At 37.3% G+C, this 12,221-nt stretch overlaps 1 protein-coding gene across 2 annotated transcripts in view; it reads left to right on the top strand.

Annotated features, from left to right (window-relative positions):
• The window catches only part of dennd1b (DENN/MADD domain containing 1B), a 162,730-nt gene that overhangs the window by 137,547 nt on the left and 12,962 nt on the right, over window positions 1-12,221 (top strand). For both annotated transcript variants that reach the window (XM_038286374.1, XM_038286379.1), the window contains 3 exons: window positions 831-866; window positions 1,199-1,255; window positions 3,605-3,694. In XM_038286374.1, the coding sequence (XP_038142302.1) occupies window positions 831-866; window positions 1,199-1,255; window positions 3,605-3,694 (183 nt within the window). The remainder of the gene's footprint in view (window positions 1-830; window positions 867-1,198; window positions 1,256-3,604; window positions 3,695-12,221) is intronic.

The following is a 12,221-nucleotide window of genomic DNA, read 5'->3' as shown; positions in this document are numbered from 1 at the left end:
ACACTATAAATAAGTTGACATATTACAAACAGAAATGTTTTTGGTCTATGAATCCACATTCACTGCTAGGTATCCGTTTATGCAGATGACTGTTAAAATATATATATATATATATATATATATATATTAAATCTTTATTATTAAAAACATTATTTGAGATCTATGAAACCTTTATACTTTTTTTTAAATAAAAGTCTAACAAAACTGAGAAAGTTGGAGCATTTCTTTTTTTAGCATTAGAAAAAACTGACAAGAAAAAAATATGCCTAACATAAAGAAACCAGAACTTCACTGGTCACATATTATAAGAAATAAAACAGTTTATAATCCATGAAAGCTTTACTGTTTTGTGTTAACATCACAATACCTTGTATTGTTTTGTTTTTGTTTACACAATATTGCTTATTGTCTCATTTCATGAGCTAGATGTGTCATCACACCCATATTACACACCATCAACTGTGAATAGCTCTATATATACCAAAGTGTGAACATTTTTGTTCTGGGTGGACTTCAAAGTACAGAGCAGAATTTATCAACTGAAAGTTAATTTATTCTTATCAGTTAAGATATTTGGCAAATTTCAAAATAATGGAGTTTCTCCAAGCTTTATGAAGTTTATTATCAAAAGTTGGATGCTTTTTGTTTTTTTCTTGTGGAAAATATGAAAGGGATAAAGGTTATATTAAATCTGCCTGTTAGAGCCGTTACATCCTTTATAGTCTCTGTCTTTGTAAATGTATGGATGCTTACTGTTGTGTGTATCTAGAAACTTAGTCATTTCCTTTATATCATATTATTTATAATATTTTCTTTCTTTTCTATCACAGAGAGGAGGAGCACTTTTGAACACAGCAGTGTCAAAGGTAGATTTTTTTTTTTATTCTATACATTTTTTTTTAAGATCCAGAACCTATAAATGTTTAATGTATCTTAAAATATTTGTAATGGAGCTAAAGAGGAGTGTTCACGGCTGGCTATGGTGTTCTACGCTGTATAATAGGTGGTCAGGGTGCCCTTTCATGTTATCGCTTCCTGTTAGTGTGCGAGGCGCTCTCATCCAGCCTTTTGTCTGTGTGTTTTTGCCACAGGGATCAAAGCATTTCTTGATGTTACAAGAAACCAGAACAGAATGTTAATGCAACATGTTTTGATTAGTAATCCGTCTTTGTGGGTGTGTGTTTCTCTCCCCTCCTAGGCCAAGGTTCACGCCAAGCGGGGCATACAGGACATCAAGGGCCGACTTAAACCAAGGGTGAGCAGGCTTTCACCTTCCCACCTCACCCAAACAGTTTTCAGTTCATGCCAACACACACATGTACACAACTCTGTTCAGAGGCAGGCAGACAGACACATGCCTCCCTCATAGAAACAGACAGGAAGCCTGCTTTACATGGAGTGTGTGATTCTGACGTAGGGGCCTTTTAATGACTGTTGAAGCCTGGTTAACGCTTTGTTCGGGGCTGTACATTTTTAACTAGCGCCCCTCTGGCTATGGCCTGTCATGTCATCCGAAACCCCAGCCCCTCTTTCTCTTTTATTGTCTGCATATTTCATCAGTGAGCCTGTGATTTCCTCAAAGCTAATGTAACGAGGTGTATGTTTCCATAAGCCTGATGGATTTGATAAGGCAATAGCAGTTTGATCTGTCAGTGGGAAGCGAGGGGAGAGGGCACTGATGACGAGCATGAGGCGTGCGCTCCACGTTCTGCACAAACACTTGCGGTGGAGGCAAACAGGTGCAGAAATGTGTTTGATTCTGAACTTAAGCAGATTTTCATGTTCGTTCAGAGGAGAAATTAATTTGCAGTTTCAGAGTCTCTTTAGTTTTTTTTCTAACAGCTCCAGGGATCTGAGAGTCAGATGAACGTGTTCATCGTTAAATATGCTATCATTTTTAACTTTGAAGAAAATTGGTTTAAAGATTAAAATATACTTATAAATATATTGACAATCATAAACTCATTTCCATGTATCATTCCTAATACTTTTCAATGAAATATCAGCAATATTCCAGTAAATTCCATGCAGGCAAACCTTACCATTTATATTCTCTGTATTTAAGTAGGCTTCTTCCTACTAATATCAAGGTGCAAACCTTTAAAGATGCAAATTTCCTCAACTGCTAAAACTTTACTGTCATACTGTTTGTATGATGCTCCTTTTAACAGCAGAAAGTGAGACACTAACCATTTTTTTTCCCTGGAAATTAGCTGCAGCATAGCCCTTAACAGACCTCCTTCTGCACACTGCTGGTCAGCAGGCTGAGGGAAAGCTTCCTCACTCTTTCTGGCTTATGAGAGAAATTTTACTTTTTGAAAACTAAAAAAAAAAAAAAAAAAAAATTCACTGCTCCCCCTGCACCATTTGATGAAGACCACTAGTCAGCCGGCTATAATATAACTAGAAAGCCACTATACATTTTTTACTCTTCCTAACAGTTTAGAAATATTTATAGTTAAAAAAAGCAGAGTCAAATCAGCAGCTTTACAAACCAAAGCAATGAGCCCTTTCTAGTGCGGCACACATAGACCCTGTTTAAGCTTTGCTGATTAATCTTAAAGGATCCTCCAGTGAGAGCGATTTATTCAATTCTATAATGTACAGATTAACACAATACTCCTTCCCAGAGCTATTCCTGCACACTGCTGGTCAGCTGGCCTAAAAAAAAAAAAGGTGCCTAAGCTTTTAGTAAACTTATAAGATGAATAGATTCAAATGCTTTTATATAATAAGTCATACAAGCCCCAGCAGCTGTAAGACTCTATAACCACCACTGTTCTCAACAACCTCAATAAGTTGTTACATTCATGCTGATTTTGCACAGTTTCTATCTTATCTGATGTTGCTGCTATTTTCAATTGGGGTTTTCCATAGCTCTATATTGGCTCTTTATTCTCCAGGTGCACAGTATTTATATTGTTAAAACACTTTACAGTACAGTATTTTATTGTTTATCTTTTAACTCTTTTAACTCTTTACTTAAAATGTAAAGGGGCACCTAAAAATGGCTTCAAAACTTTAACTGGACAAGCTAACAACAGCTGTTACTGTTAGCTGTTTCCAAGGTTATGTTTAATATGTCAGGATAAAAAGGCAACAAGAGATATTAATCTAAGAGATGAGATAACTTTGAAAGATTTGATCTTATTCTAAATTTAGCTTTCAGTCTATGTATTAATGTTAAGATAATGAATTATTAATAGATACAGTATGTCATTATCTTCACTGTAGTTTTTTTATTTGAATGTTTGGGAGTAGAAGGGTTTTTATTGAATCACTTTGGTTATATATAAATCTTTTCTTTGAAATAACTATTTAGATACAGTGAAATCCTTTTGTTTGGCTCATTGTTCTCAAAGATTTTCCTGTCTAGAGACCAACACACCAATTATCTTTAAAATGTTGAACTTTGCCTCATGTAATAAATTTTTTTTAAGGCAAATTATTTTATTTCAGCATATAAATAAAAACCTTTGAGCAGATTGGACCTTTAACTTGCACATAAAGGATAACTTACTGGATCATTTGTCACATTTTTTGCAGCTCAGAAATCCTCACCAGCACAATAAAGATTTATATTCCTCTTCTCTCCCTTTCTCAGGAAGACGAAGAAGACGGCATGGCAGTCCGTCCGGGGTCTCCCACCAGCACCAAGAGCCTGTCTCCAAGGAGACTGCAGAAGATGAGACGGGTACGACACACGCGCACACCCATGTATGTCCCACTGTTCTAATGGGGACATTCCATTTGAATTCATTTGTATGGCCTAACCCAGACCCTCACCCTAAACCTGGCATTCCCAACATATTCCTAAACCTAAACTAAATTCACATCTTAGCCACCAGCACAAGAAGAGAGCCTTTCCTCATGGAGAAACTGATCTCCATGAGGAAAGGGTAGCATATTCCTGATAGCCTTACACTGTCCTCACAAAGTTACAAATACAGTAGGATCAGTGATCCCACCAGCATTATTCTCCCTTGACCAACATGGATTCAGTCTTTTGCTTTTATACATGTACTCTTTCCTGTCCACTTTCTCCTCTCCTTGCAATTTTTCATGTTTTTGTAGCTCCAGATCTTTTTTTTTTTTTCTTTCTATCACCATGCTGTATCTCCCCCACCCCCCTCCTCACGCTCTCTGTTGGAAGTACAGCAGTTTGTCAGGGTTCCAAATGTAATCATAAGCATTTTTTCTTCCCTTTCAACACGCTTGTTGTTGTTCACTCAGTATTTTTCTCTGAGCAGCACGGACAGTCGTAGCAACTCATCTGCTGGTCAGCATTTTCTCTGAAGAATTTGCTTGTGCTCCATAAATGGATTGCAAAAATTTTGTCTTTGTTGTATGCAGAGCTGGCGCTTGATGTGCAAAATACACATTCATCACTAAATATACAAGGAAGGATAACATGTTTTCTAGTTTATTGTAAGGAGCTAATAACGCAGTTGAATATTTAAATGTGTTTAAGTTTTATAGGCTAAGAAGTTTCTATATAAACTCTTGCAATGTGCTGGAAAGTATTCATACTCCTTAAGCCTTTCCTCAAATGAAGAGACTTCACATAATGGAGACCAATGCAATTGACTGAATACATTTATTTATTTCTTTTTTTATATATATTGCAAGATTCTATCAAAGTAATATTTGAAAGGTTAGCAGGTATTTCATTTATTACTACCGAGTTATGTTGTTAACACACTTTGGTACAATTATATTTTAATCTAACTGTAATCTACTCTTTGGTGGGAAGGTGTACCTCTAAAGGTTTTGTCATTCTTCCTTGCAGATTGGCTTTGCTCAGTCATATTGGTCACTTTGCATCTTTAAACATCACTTTTTAAGGCTTACCACAAATTCCTAATTTGATTTAAGTCTTGATTTTAAACCAGTAGTGTCTCCAGTGCTCAAATAACCATCTGCTCCTACATAGCTTACTTGATTAATGGAATGTAGTGATGTCTTCCATCTGAAAGGTGAACCTCCAAGTCTCCTCGCCAAGTATTCTCATGTCGGTTTTCTTCCGCTCATGTTGTTTGTAAATCACAAAGATCAGTTTGTGTCTTATCCTGAGAGAAAACCTTTTCCACATGTACCTGGTAGGCGGCAAACTGTGATAACAGCAACATTATTTCCACATAATCCATAAGGATCAGAGAAGTGGAGTTAGTATTGTAGTTGTCCTACTAACAATTTATCCCACCTGAGCTTTGGGTTCTCTGCACCTCACTCAAAGTTATTTCGGGCATTTTGTCTTCTCACCTGAAAAAAACTCACATTTTCAGCCCCATAGGTCTTTAGTTAAGAGATGTATTGATGCTAATGTTACATAACACACAGGTAAAACTCCATTAAGGGTACCAAGAATCAGAGGACCTGAATACAAATGTACACCATGCTTTTCAATAAAAGAAAAAAAAAATCTTAATAATAACAAATAACATGGTGTCAGAGACTTTTTCAGCTGTCTCATTTTTACTCAACTATTTATGGTTATCGGAATAAAATAGCTATAACTGCAATTTATGCTTGTCAAATGCAGAATATTTAGACAAACTTACAATTATTTATCATATATGCTCTCCTATCTCTTCAAATCCCCCTATAATACATACAAGTCTAGTTCTAACCAGAGTAAGGCACTGTTTGTCAACTTCTACCTCATCTCTACACCTCTATAGTGCAAGCAGAGGATTTTCCCCATCTTATTTTTAAACCTGTAAATTGTAAGTGGACTCCTGCATGCACACGCTGACATTTTGGTCGCAGCCATGTACGGGTGTGATTAGGAGAGCTTGTGCTGGGTCTAATTAGTGTTGTGTTTCCTGTGTGTGTGATGAGGCTGGAAAGTCTTGGTGTGGGGAAGGTGTGACGGCCGGGGGAAAGGAGAAGAACGGCAATTAGGGATTTTCTAAAGGCCCCCCCCCCCCCCCCCCCCACCATTCCCCCTCAGCCAGGGAGCATACAAAGACGGGCCGCCGCGCACAAGGATTGACTGTTAACACACGCGCAACACGCTAGGCCTGGATATACACCCACAGCCGTGTCCGTGCCGCTGAGGCCTGCTTATTGCCACAGTAACAGGTCCCTGGAGACCACTGGAGGAGGGACGGTCAGAACACAGGATGGCATGTCCCACAGCGTGGCTTTTGTGTGTCTGTTTACATGCAGTCAATCACTTTCTGGTTAATCATCCACGCCGCCCATCACATGCTTTTCTTGCTTCCTCACTAATTTTGTCAGGTTTTACGAAACTCAAAAATGTGGAAAAATAAACATTTTAAAAAGTCATAACGAGAGACATGTAGATTTAGAATAATGGCTATGGATTTAGAAACTAGGATGACCTTGATTATTTATGGTTTAGTAAAAACGTGCATTTGATTTGCTTTCTCTCTTAACTTTTTATTTTTTTTCATAGGTTTAAGACACATTTACAGTACTAAAAAAAACAAAATCATTTGGCAGCTGTAAGATTAGATAAAGATGCTCTCCACTTTTTTGTTTGCTAAAGTCTTCCTTTCTATTTTGACCTGTTTATCAAACCACATACCGGTATTTATATTTCTGTTGGTGGAAACAGCTATAGTTCCAGCTCTATTTGTGTTTTTCCCCTTTTATCTGTCTTTTCCTCCTCTATGAGGCTGTCTTCTATACGTTGTTGATACCAATGTTCGTTCTTCCCACATCCATTCGACCAGGTGTTCTCTCCACGAGAAATTGATCTCATGAGAGTAACACGGTTAAATAAAGGTTAAGTGAAATTACCTGCAAACATCTCCCACTCAGCCTGCCCACACACAGACTCCCTTTTTGTTTCATCAACCTTTATTCTTTGCCCCTCTTTTCGGGTCAGATTTCTGTCCATGCCATCTGTGAATATTACACTGACCGTCTTTGATTGCCAAGTCCAAAAATAATGTTTATTATAGCTTTGATTTACTTTTTTGTGTGGGAACATGTTAGAGGTTAGTAAAACTTCAAAGAGAAAACAACTTAAAGCTTCAAAAAGTCGTCATTTTGTTCTTATTAATGTTAATTGTTAATGGAAATTTATAAAAGAAAAAAATTCTAGTTTATACATAAAAGCTTTGTAATACACACTACAAAGCTTTTAATGTTTCTCAAATATGCCTGTGTGGTACCTAAACAGAGTTAAAAAAAAAAAGTTCTGTTTGTAAAGGTTCACAGCATAATGATAGAAACCAAAACCTTCCCTGTGTTTCATTTAGATTTAATCGGAGAATCAAAACAAAGTTGTTCAAAATTGTGAAATTATTTGAAATGTATTTTTTATTTTTTTTTTAAAGTCTAAAAAATAGGCTGAGCAAATATATATCCGCCCCCTGGTATCAGTGCTTTATAGAACCGTCTTTTTCTCCAATCACAGCTGTTACTCTCCAGGGTCATGTCTCTAAAAGCTTTGCACTTGTAGAAATGAACACTTCGGTCCTTCCCTCTTGACAAAATGACTCCAGATACTGTAAGTCAGAATCAGTGGAGATAACCAGCTTTTATGAGGCATTACAGTTTTAAAAGGCATCACCACACCATGATGCTGCCCCTACACGTTTCATCCTGGCATTTGTGTTAGCAAAAAATAAATAAATAAACAAAGCTTTGTCATTTGGCTGGTTCTCTACAGACCAGTTCAGGATTTCTTGAAATACTGTAATCATTTCCTGACTGGCCAGATTTTTATGCTGCACAATCAGTGAGGGAGTTAACAGATTCTCCCACCTGATCTGTAGGTTTTTTCATCCCCCTTCCACCTGTTGGCTGCTTCTCTGATGCAGGATGTCTGATGCCACTTTCTTCCTGTTTGTTCTCCATGTTCTCCAAAGCCTTCACATTGCAGCAAAGTTGTCTTCTGTTTACTCTGATACCCCCAAATAAAATATTCTGCTCTTAGCTACCCTCAGAAGGCATCTAATTAGGCCAGGCACACGTACAAGTCTGAATTTTGTTGAAGATTTTTTCTTTCTAAAACAAAAATTATTTTGGTATATTTCTCCTATATTTTACTCTTACTTGCCTGTGATGGTCTATTGCATTACATGCTGATAAATGTTGAAAAAGGTAGACATGTATAAATAGGACTATCTTGACAATTTATACATAGTTTTTACTAAAATGCGTTTAGCTTACAGCTCGGTTATTTCAGGGGCTGTTTGTGATCAGAAACTTGCAATTAACTAAAAGTGTTCGACCTCTGTGTGGGGAAAAAAGATTCCTGCTGGATTTTTTTCATTCTCATATTTTAAACCAACGTTTCTGTTGGTTAATCAGAGGACAACAATCTGAAGTATGAGATTCCTGTTCTGTAGGTTCAGCTAACTAATGTGTGTTAGAGTGGAGATGCTGCTGTTGCATGTGTTCAGATTTCAGCTGCATCCGGTCATGTTGATGATTTGTAGAGTTTGGTGAAGAATGTGGGCATGAATACCTTAGTTTGACGCAAGAGAGAGTAAATTAGACGGCTGACTTTATTTGTTTGTTTGTTTATTTATTTATTTGTTTGTTGATGGTGGATCCTTTAGCCCTGGATTGTGTTTAAAATATATTTTACTCAGTGTGGAGTGTCTTTTTTTTGTGCTTTTGTGATGTCAATAGAAAGTATGTCTGCACCAGAGCCCTTTAATCCAAAGACTACATTGTGCCTGAGTGCTCAGTGTGCACAAACAGGCATGCATTTTGCAGTTTGCCTCAGGTTGGAAGCTGCAGAGTGACAGCTGTTAAGAGCACAGAGGAGAGGCAGAGGTTGGGACAGTGTTATGGACAATGACAGCCAGCAGGCGCAAGGCCGGGCTGAGCCCCAGGCTCTGGGCTTCTCACCTGGTGAGGTAGGAGGAATGTCAGCCTGGAGACCAACTCAGGTTTGAGGGGAGACCAGAGGGGCTAACACAGATGTAAAACAGGAAAAAGGCGTCACAGGTGTTTTAACAGCTGCATGTTTGACTGTTCAGGTGAGTTTCTGTGTCTTATGTATTCACAGCCTGCAGTGGTTGAGTATAATTCTGACAAAATGTAAATTAGGCCTAAAATGTATCTTGGAGCTCAAGGATTGTTCTTGTTAATTTGATTTTTACACACTCTGCTCATTGAGAGTTTGCTGTATGCAGACCATACCAAACAGAGTTTGTTTTTTTTTTGCCAGAAGTGAATAGATAATTCATGATATAATAATGAGCTGTAGATTATACAGCATATTCGATTTTGTTTGTCAGGATAAAATAGTTATTTTTTCATGAATTATAACACATTTATTATTTCAATATCTTATATTTATGATAAATATTTGAATGCATCACAGGTTAGTTTAAGTGCAGTGTCTCCGTAGCTGAACATGTGTTTCCCTGGTTATTTGTATGTATTTGTTGTCTCCACTTGTTCTGTTCGTATTCTCCTCTGAGACCAGCAACCTTCCTCTCTGGAGTTAAAGTGCCATCTACTGTTAGTTTAACAGCACTGCACTGTTTTACAGACATGGTCATTTCACTGTCAGGGTTTAGCTTGGTCTGAAAAATGAGCATACTGCACATTATCCTTCTTCTATATTGCTCCTGTTTTAGGCGAAAAGGAAGCAGCCTTTCAGCAGTAGCCAGCTGGACACAGGAACACTCAAACTCTGTTTCCAACGCTGTTATTTTTCTTTTCTCTATAAAAAGCAAACACATACTTGGCTGTTCATATGCAAATGCTTTGCTTCACCCTAGTGTTTTTGTTTGCATTTTGCCAGCATCCCTTAGCACGCACTGCCAAGCTGTGAGATCACTGCCCTCTCAGAAATCCTATATAAAATGTATGTCCAGCTTTTGGCCCTGCTACAGAGAGGCTAAGTTGTTTCACATCACCGCCGGCAAGTAGAGGGAAAGTTTCCTAATCGTGCTTCCATCTTCCATCTAACGCAGGACCATTAAGTATAATTTGATGTAGAAATCTAAAGATTTTTTTAAACTTGGATTCATTTTATAGTCTCACTGGATCATGATAGTTGTTTTAAAAACAAGTAGAGATGAGCAACATTTAGAGCTTTTCCACTCATTAAGCTGCTATTGTAGAGCTGTAATTTGACTGATATCCAGCCTATCAGCTGGATATCAGTTATTTAAACAGATGAGCTCTGATCTGTTATAGGCAGGTTCAAAGGCTGAACAATCCTATGTTTTTACTTTTATTCATTAAATGCTTTAAAACTTAAAAACTCCCACCACTTTAAATGTTTAAACACATCGACCCACATCATGTTTGTTTTTAGTTTAATCACATACAGAAATAGCGCTCAACTTTTAACTCCTTTACTCAACATTACATCGATGTAATAGCTTGTAGCTCATTCTTGGTCGTATTCATTATAGTCCGATTAAAAAGTCATCGTCTAACCTCAAAGCCACATGGAATTAGGCCTAGAAAAGCCTCATCAGTGCATCCTTGCGATAAATGATGCTTCCTGAAGTGAAATTGTCTTCTGTCTATTATTCCCTCTCCTATTGCTCTGTTTGCATCATCAGTCTGATTTTTTTCACAATTATAGATCAGATTCATGATGTTGCTGTCCGTATAGTTACTGACCATTATTAACTTTATAGATCCATCTTGCACAGGGGAAATGATCAACATATAAAATATAACCGTATTGCACTATACTTTAATAAGTGCACCTTTTTAATATAAATGAATTCTTCCTGTAAAATCTCTAAATTTTTACTTCTCTTATTATATTTTAGGTATTTGTGTGAATTTGCACACTTCCATTTGCTTCTTACAATGGACAATATTACTATTTTAATCATCTAAAAAGTTTTTTCTCCTTTTATTTTTAATCATCAATCATTGGCATCATTTTCTGTCTAAAAGTAGCCGATCTTGGGTTGTGGTGTGGGGTGGGATTACAGGGGGTGTCCCACATACAGAGCTGATTGGTCATCAATTCAACTATATTGGGATCTTTTCTGCATGTCTTAACAGCCCTTATCTGTCTTATCACTCACTAATGTCCAGGACAATATTATCACAACGTTTTGAAATAAGATTTTAATTAAAATGCACTAATGGACACGCTGACATTTTTTTATTAATAAATTGGAGTACTCATATAATTCCCTCTTTTTTTTCTTCGATTTGAATATTCTTTTCTCTATTGAAGGACCCAACGTACCTTTTTTCTTCTTTTATATTCAGAGCTTGTTCCATTTAATTGTAGATCTTGGTATCCAGCAGTAAAAGTCCGATGAGTGCTTCTGTCATGAAATGTCTAGATGTTTGTTATAATTAGGGAGCTAGGCTGTGATGGATTAATGGGGATTATCGTGTCCTTCATGTTCAGTTGGATTCAACACTTCCTCTGCCAAAGAACTTGCTGCTGATTTTTGTCTCTTAAATATTTTACAGTCCTTAAAAAAAAAAAAAAAAAAAAGTCATACTTGGCAGGTAAACCAGTCCAAGCTCACAAATCACTGCATTTTTTTTTTACTTTTTATGGTACTATTTTGGTCTGAATCTCAGACAGGATTTTTCTATTCTTAAGTTAACTGATTGAGATACTCATTGGAGATTAAAAAATAAATAAATTCCCCTTCTATATGTTGATAAAGAAGCAGACATATCTAATCCCATCCACATTAGATAAGCACAACAGTCTTCTCGGCATATTCAGGAATGCTAAATCAAGTTACTAAAATAACTGTAGCTTTTCTGAAGTTGTTTATGGCTTCTCTTCCCGTTGACTCCTTCCCTGAGCTCTGGCTGTGTTCGGTCTTTACTTGTGGCAACGTGGTGAAGAGGAAGGAATCGAAAAGACAGACAGACAGACGGAAATGGTGACATCTGTGAGTGGCAGCAGAGTGACAGAGGGAGAAAATGAGAGACAGCAAGGCATGGAGCGGGAATTGCTTTTTCATTTTCACCTTTCAGCTTCCCATTAGCCGACAGCGAGGAACTAATGAAGGAGCAGTATGATAATCTGTTGTTCTCCTATTTCATGCTCTCCACTGCCCTGTCAGGCCTGGGGAGAAGTGGGATGGTGACAGAGCTGTCACGGCTTCAGCGGAGGGAGAAGCTTTTATTGGGAATGTCTGCGCGTTTTTGTTATTGTTGTTGACTTAATGTGAATCAGCTTCCGTGGAAACTCTCCCACTGCCCTGAGGAGGGAGGATCTTTTACCCTGTGGATTTCATCAACATGAATCCACCATGTTACTTTTTTATCTTTAAAAAGAAATG

This window comes from Cyprinodon tularosa, unplaced genomic scaffold (genome assembly GCF_016077235.1).
Source record: "Cyprinodon tularosa strain WSP-4 unplaced genomic scaffold, ASM1607723v1 ctg106, whole genome shotgun sequence".
NCBI lineage: Eukaryota > Metazoa > Chordata > Actinopteri > Cyprinodontiformes > Cyprinodontidae > Cyprinodon > Cyprinodon tularosa.
Note: the sequence above shows the minus strand (reverse complement) of the source record. Positions and strands in the feature narration are given on the sequence as shown.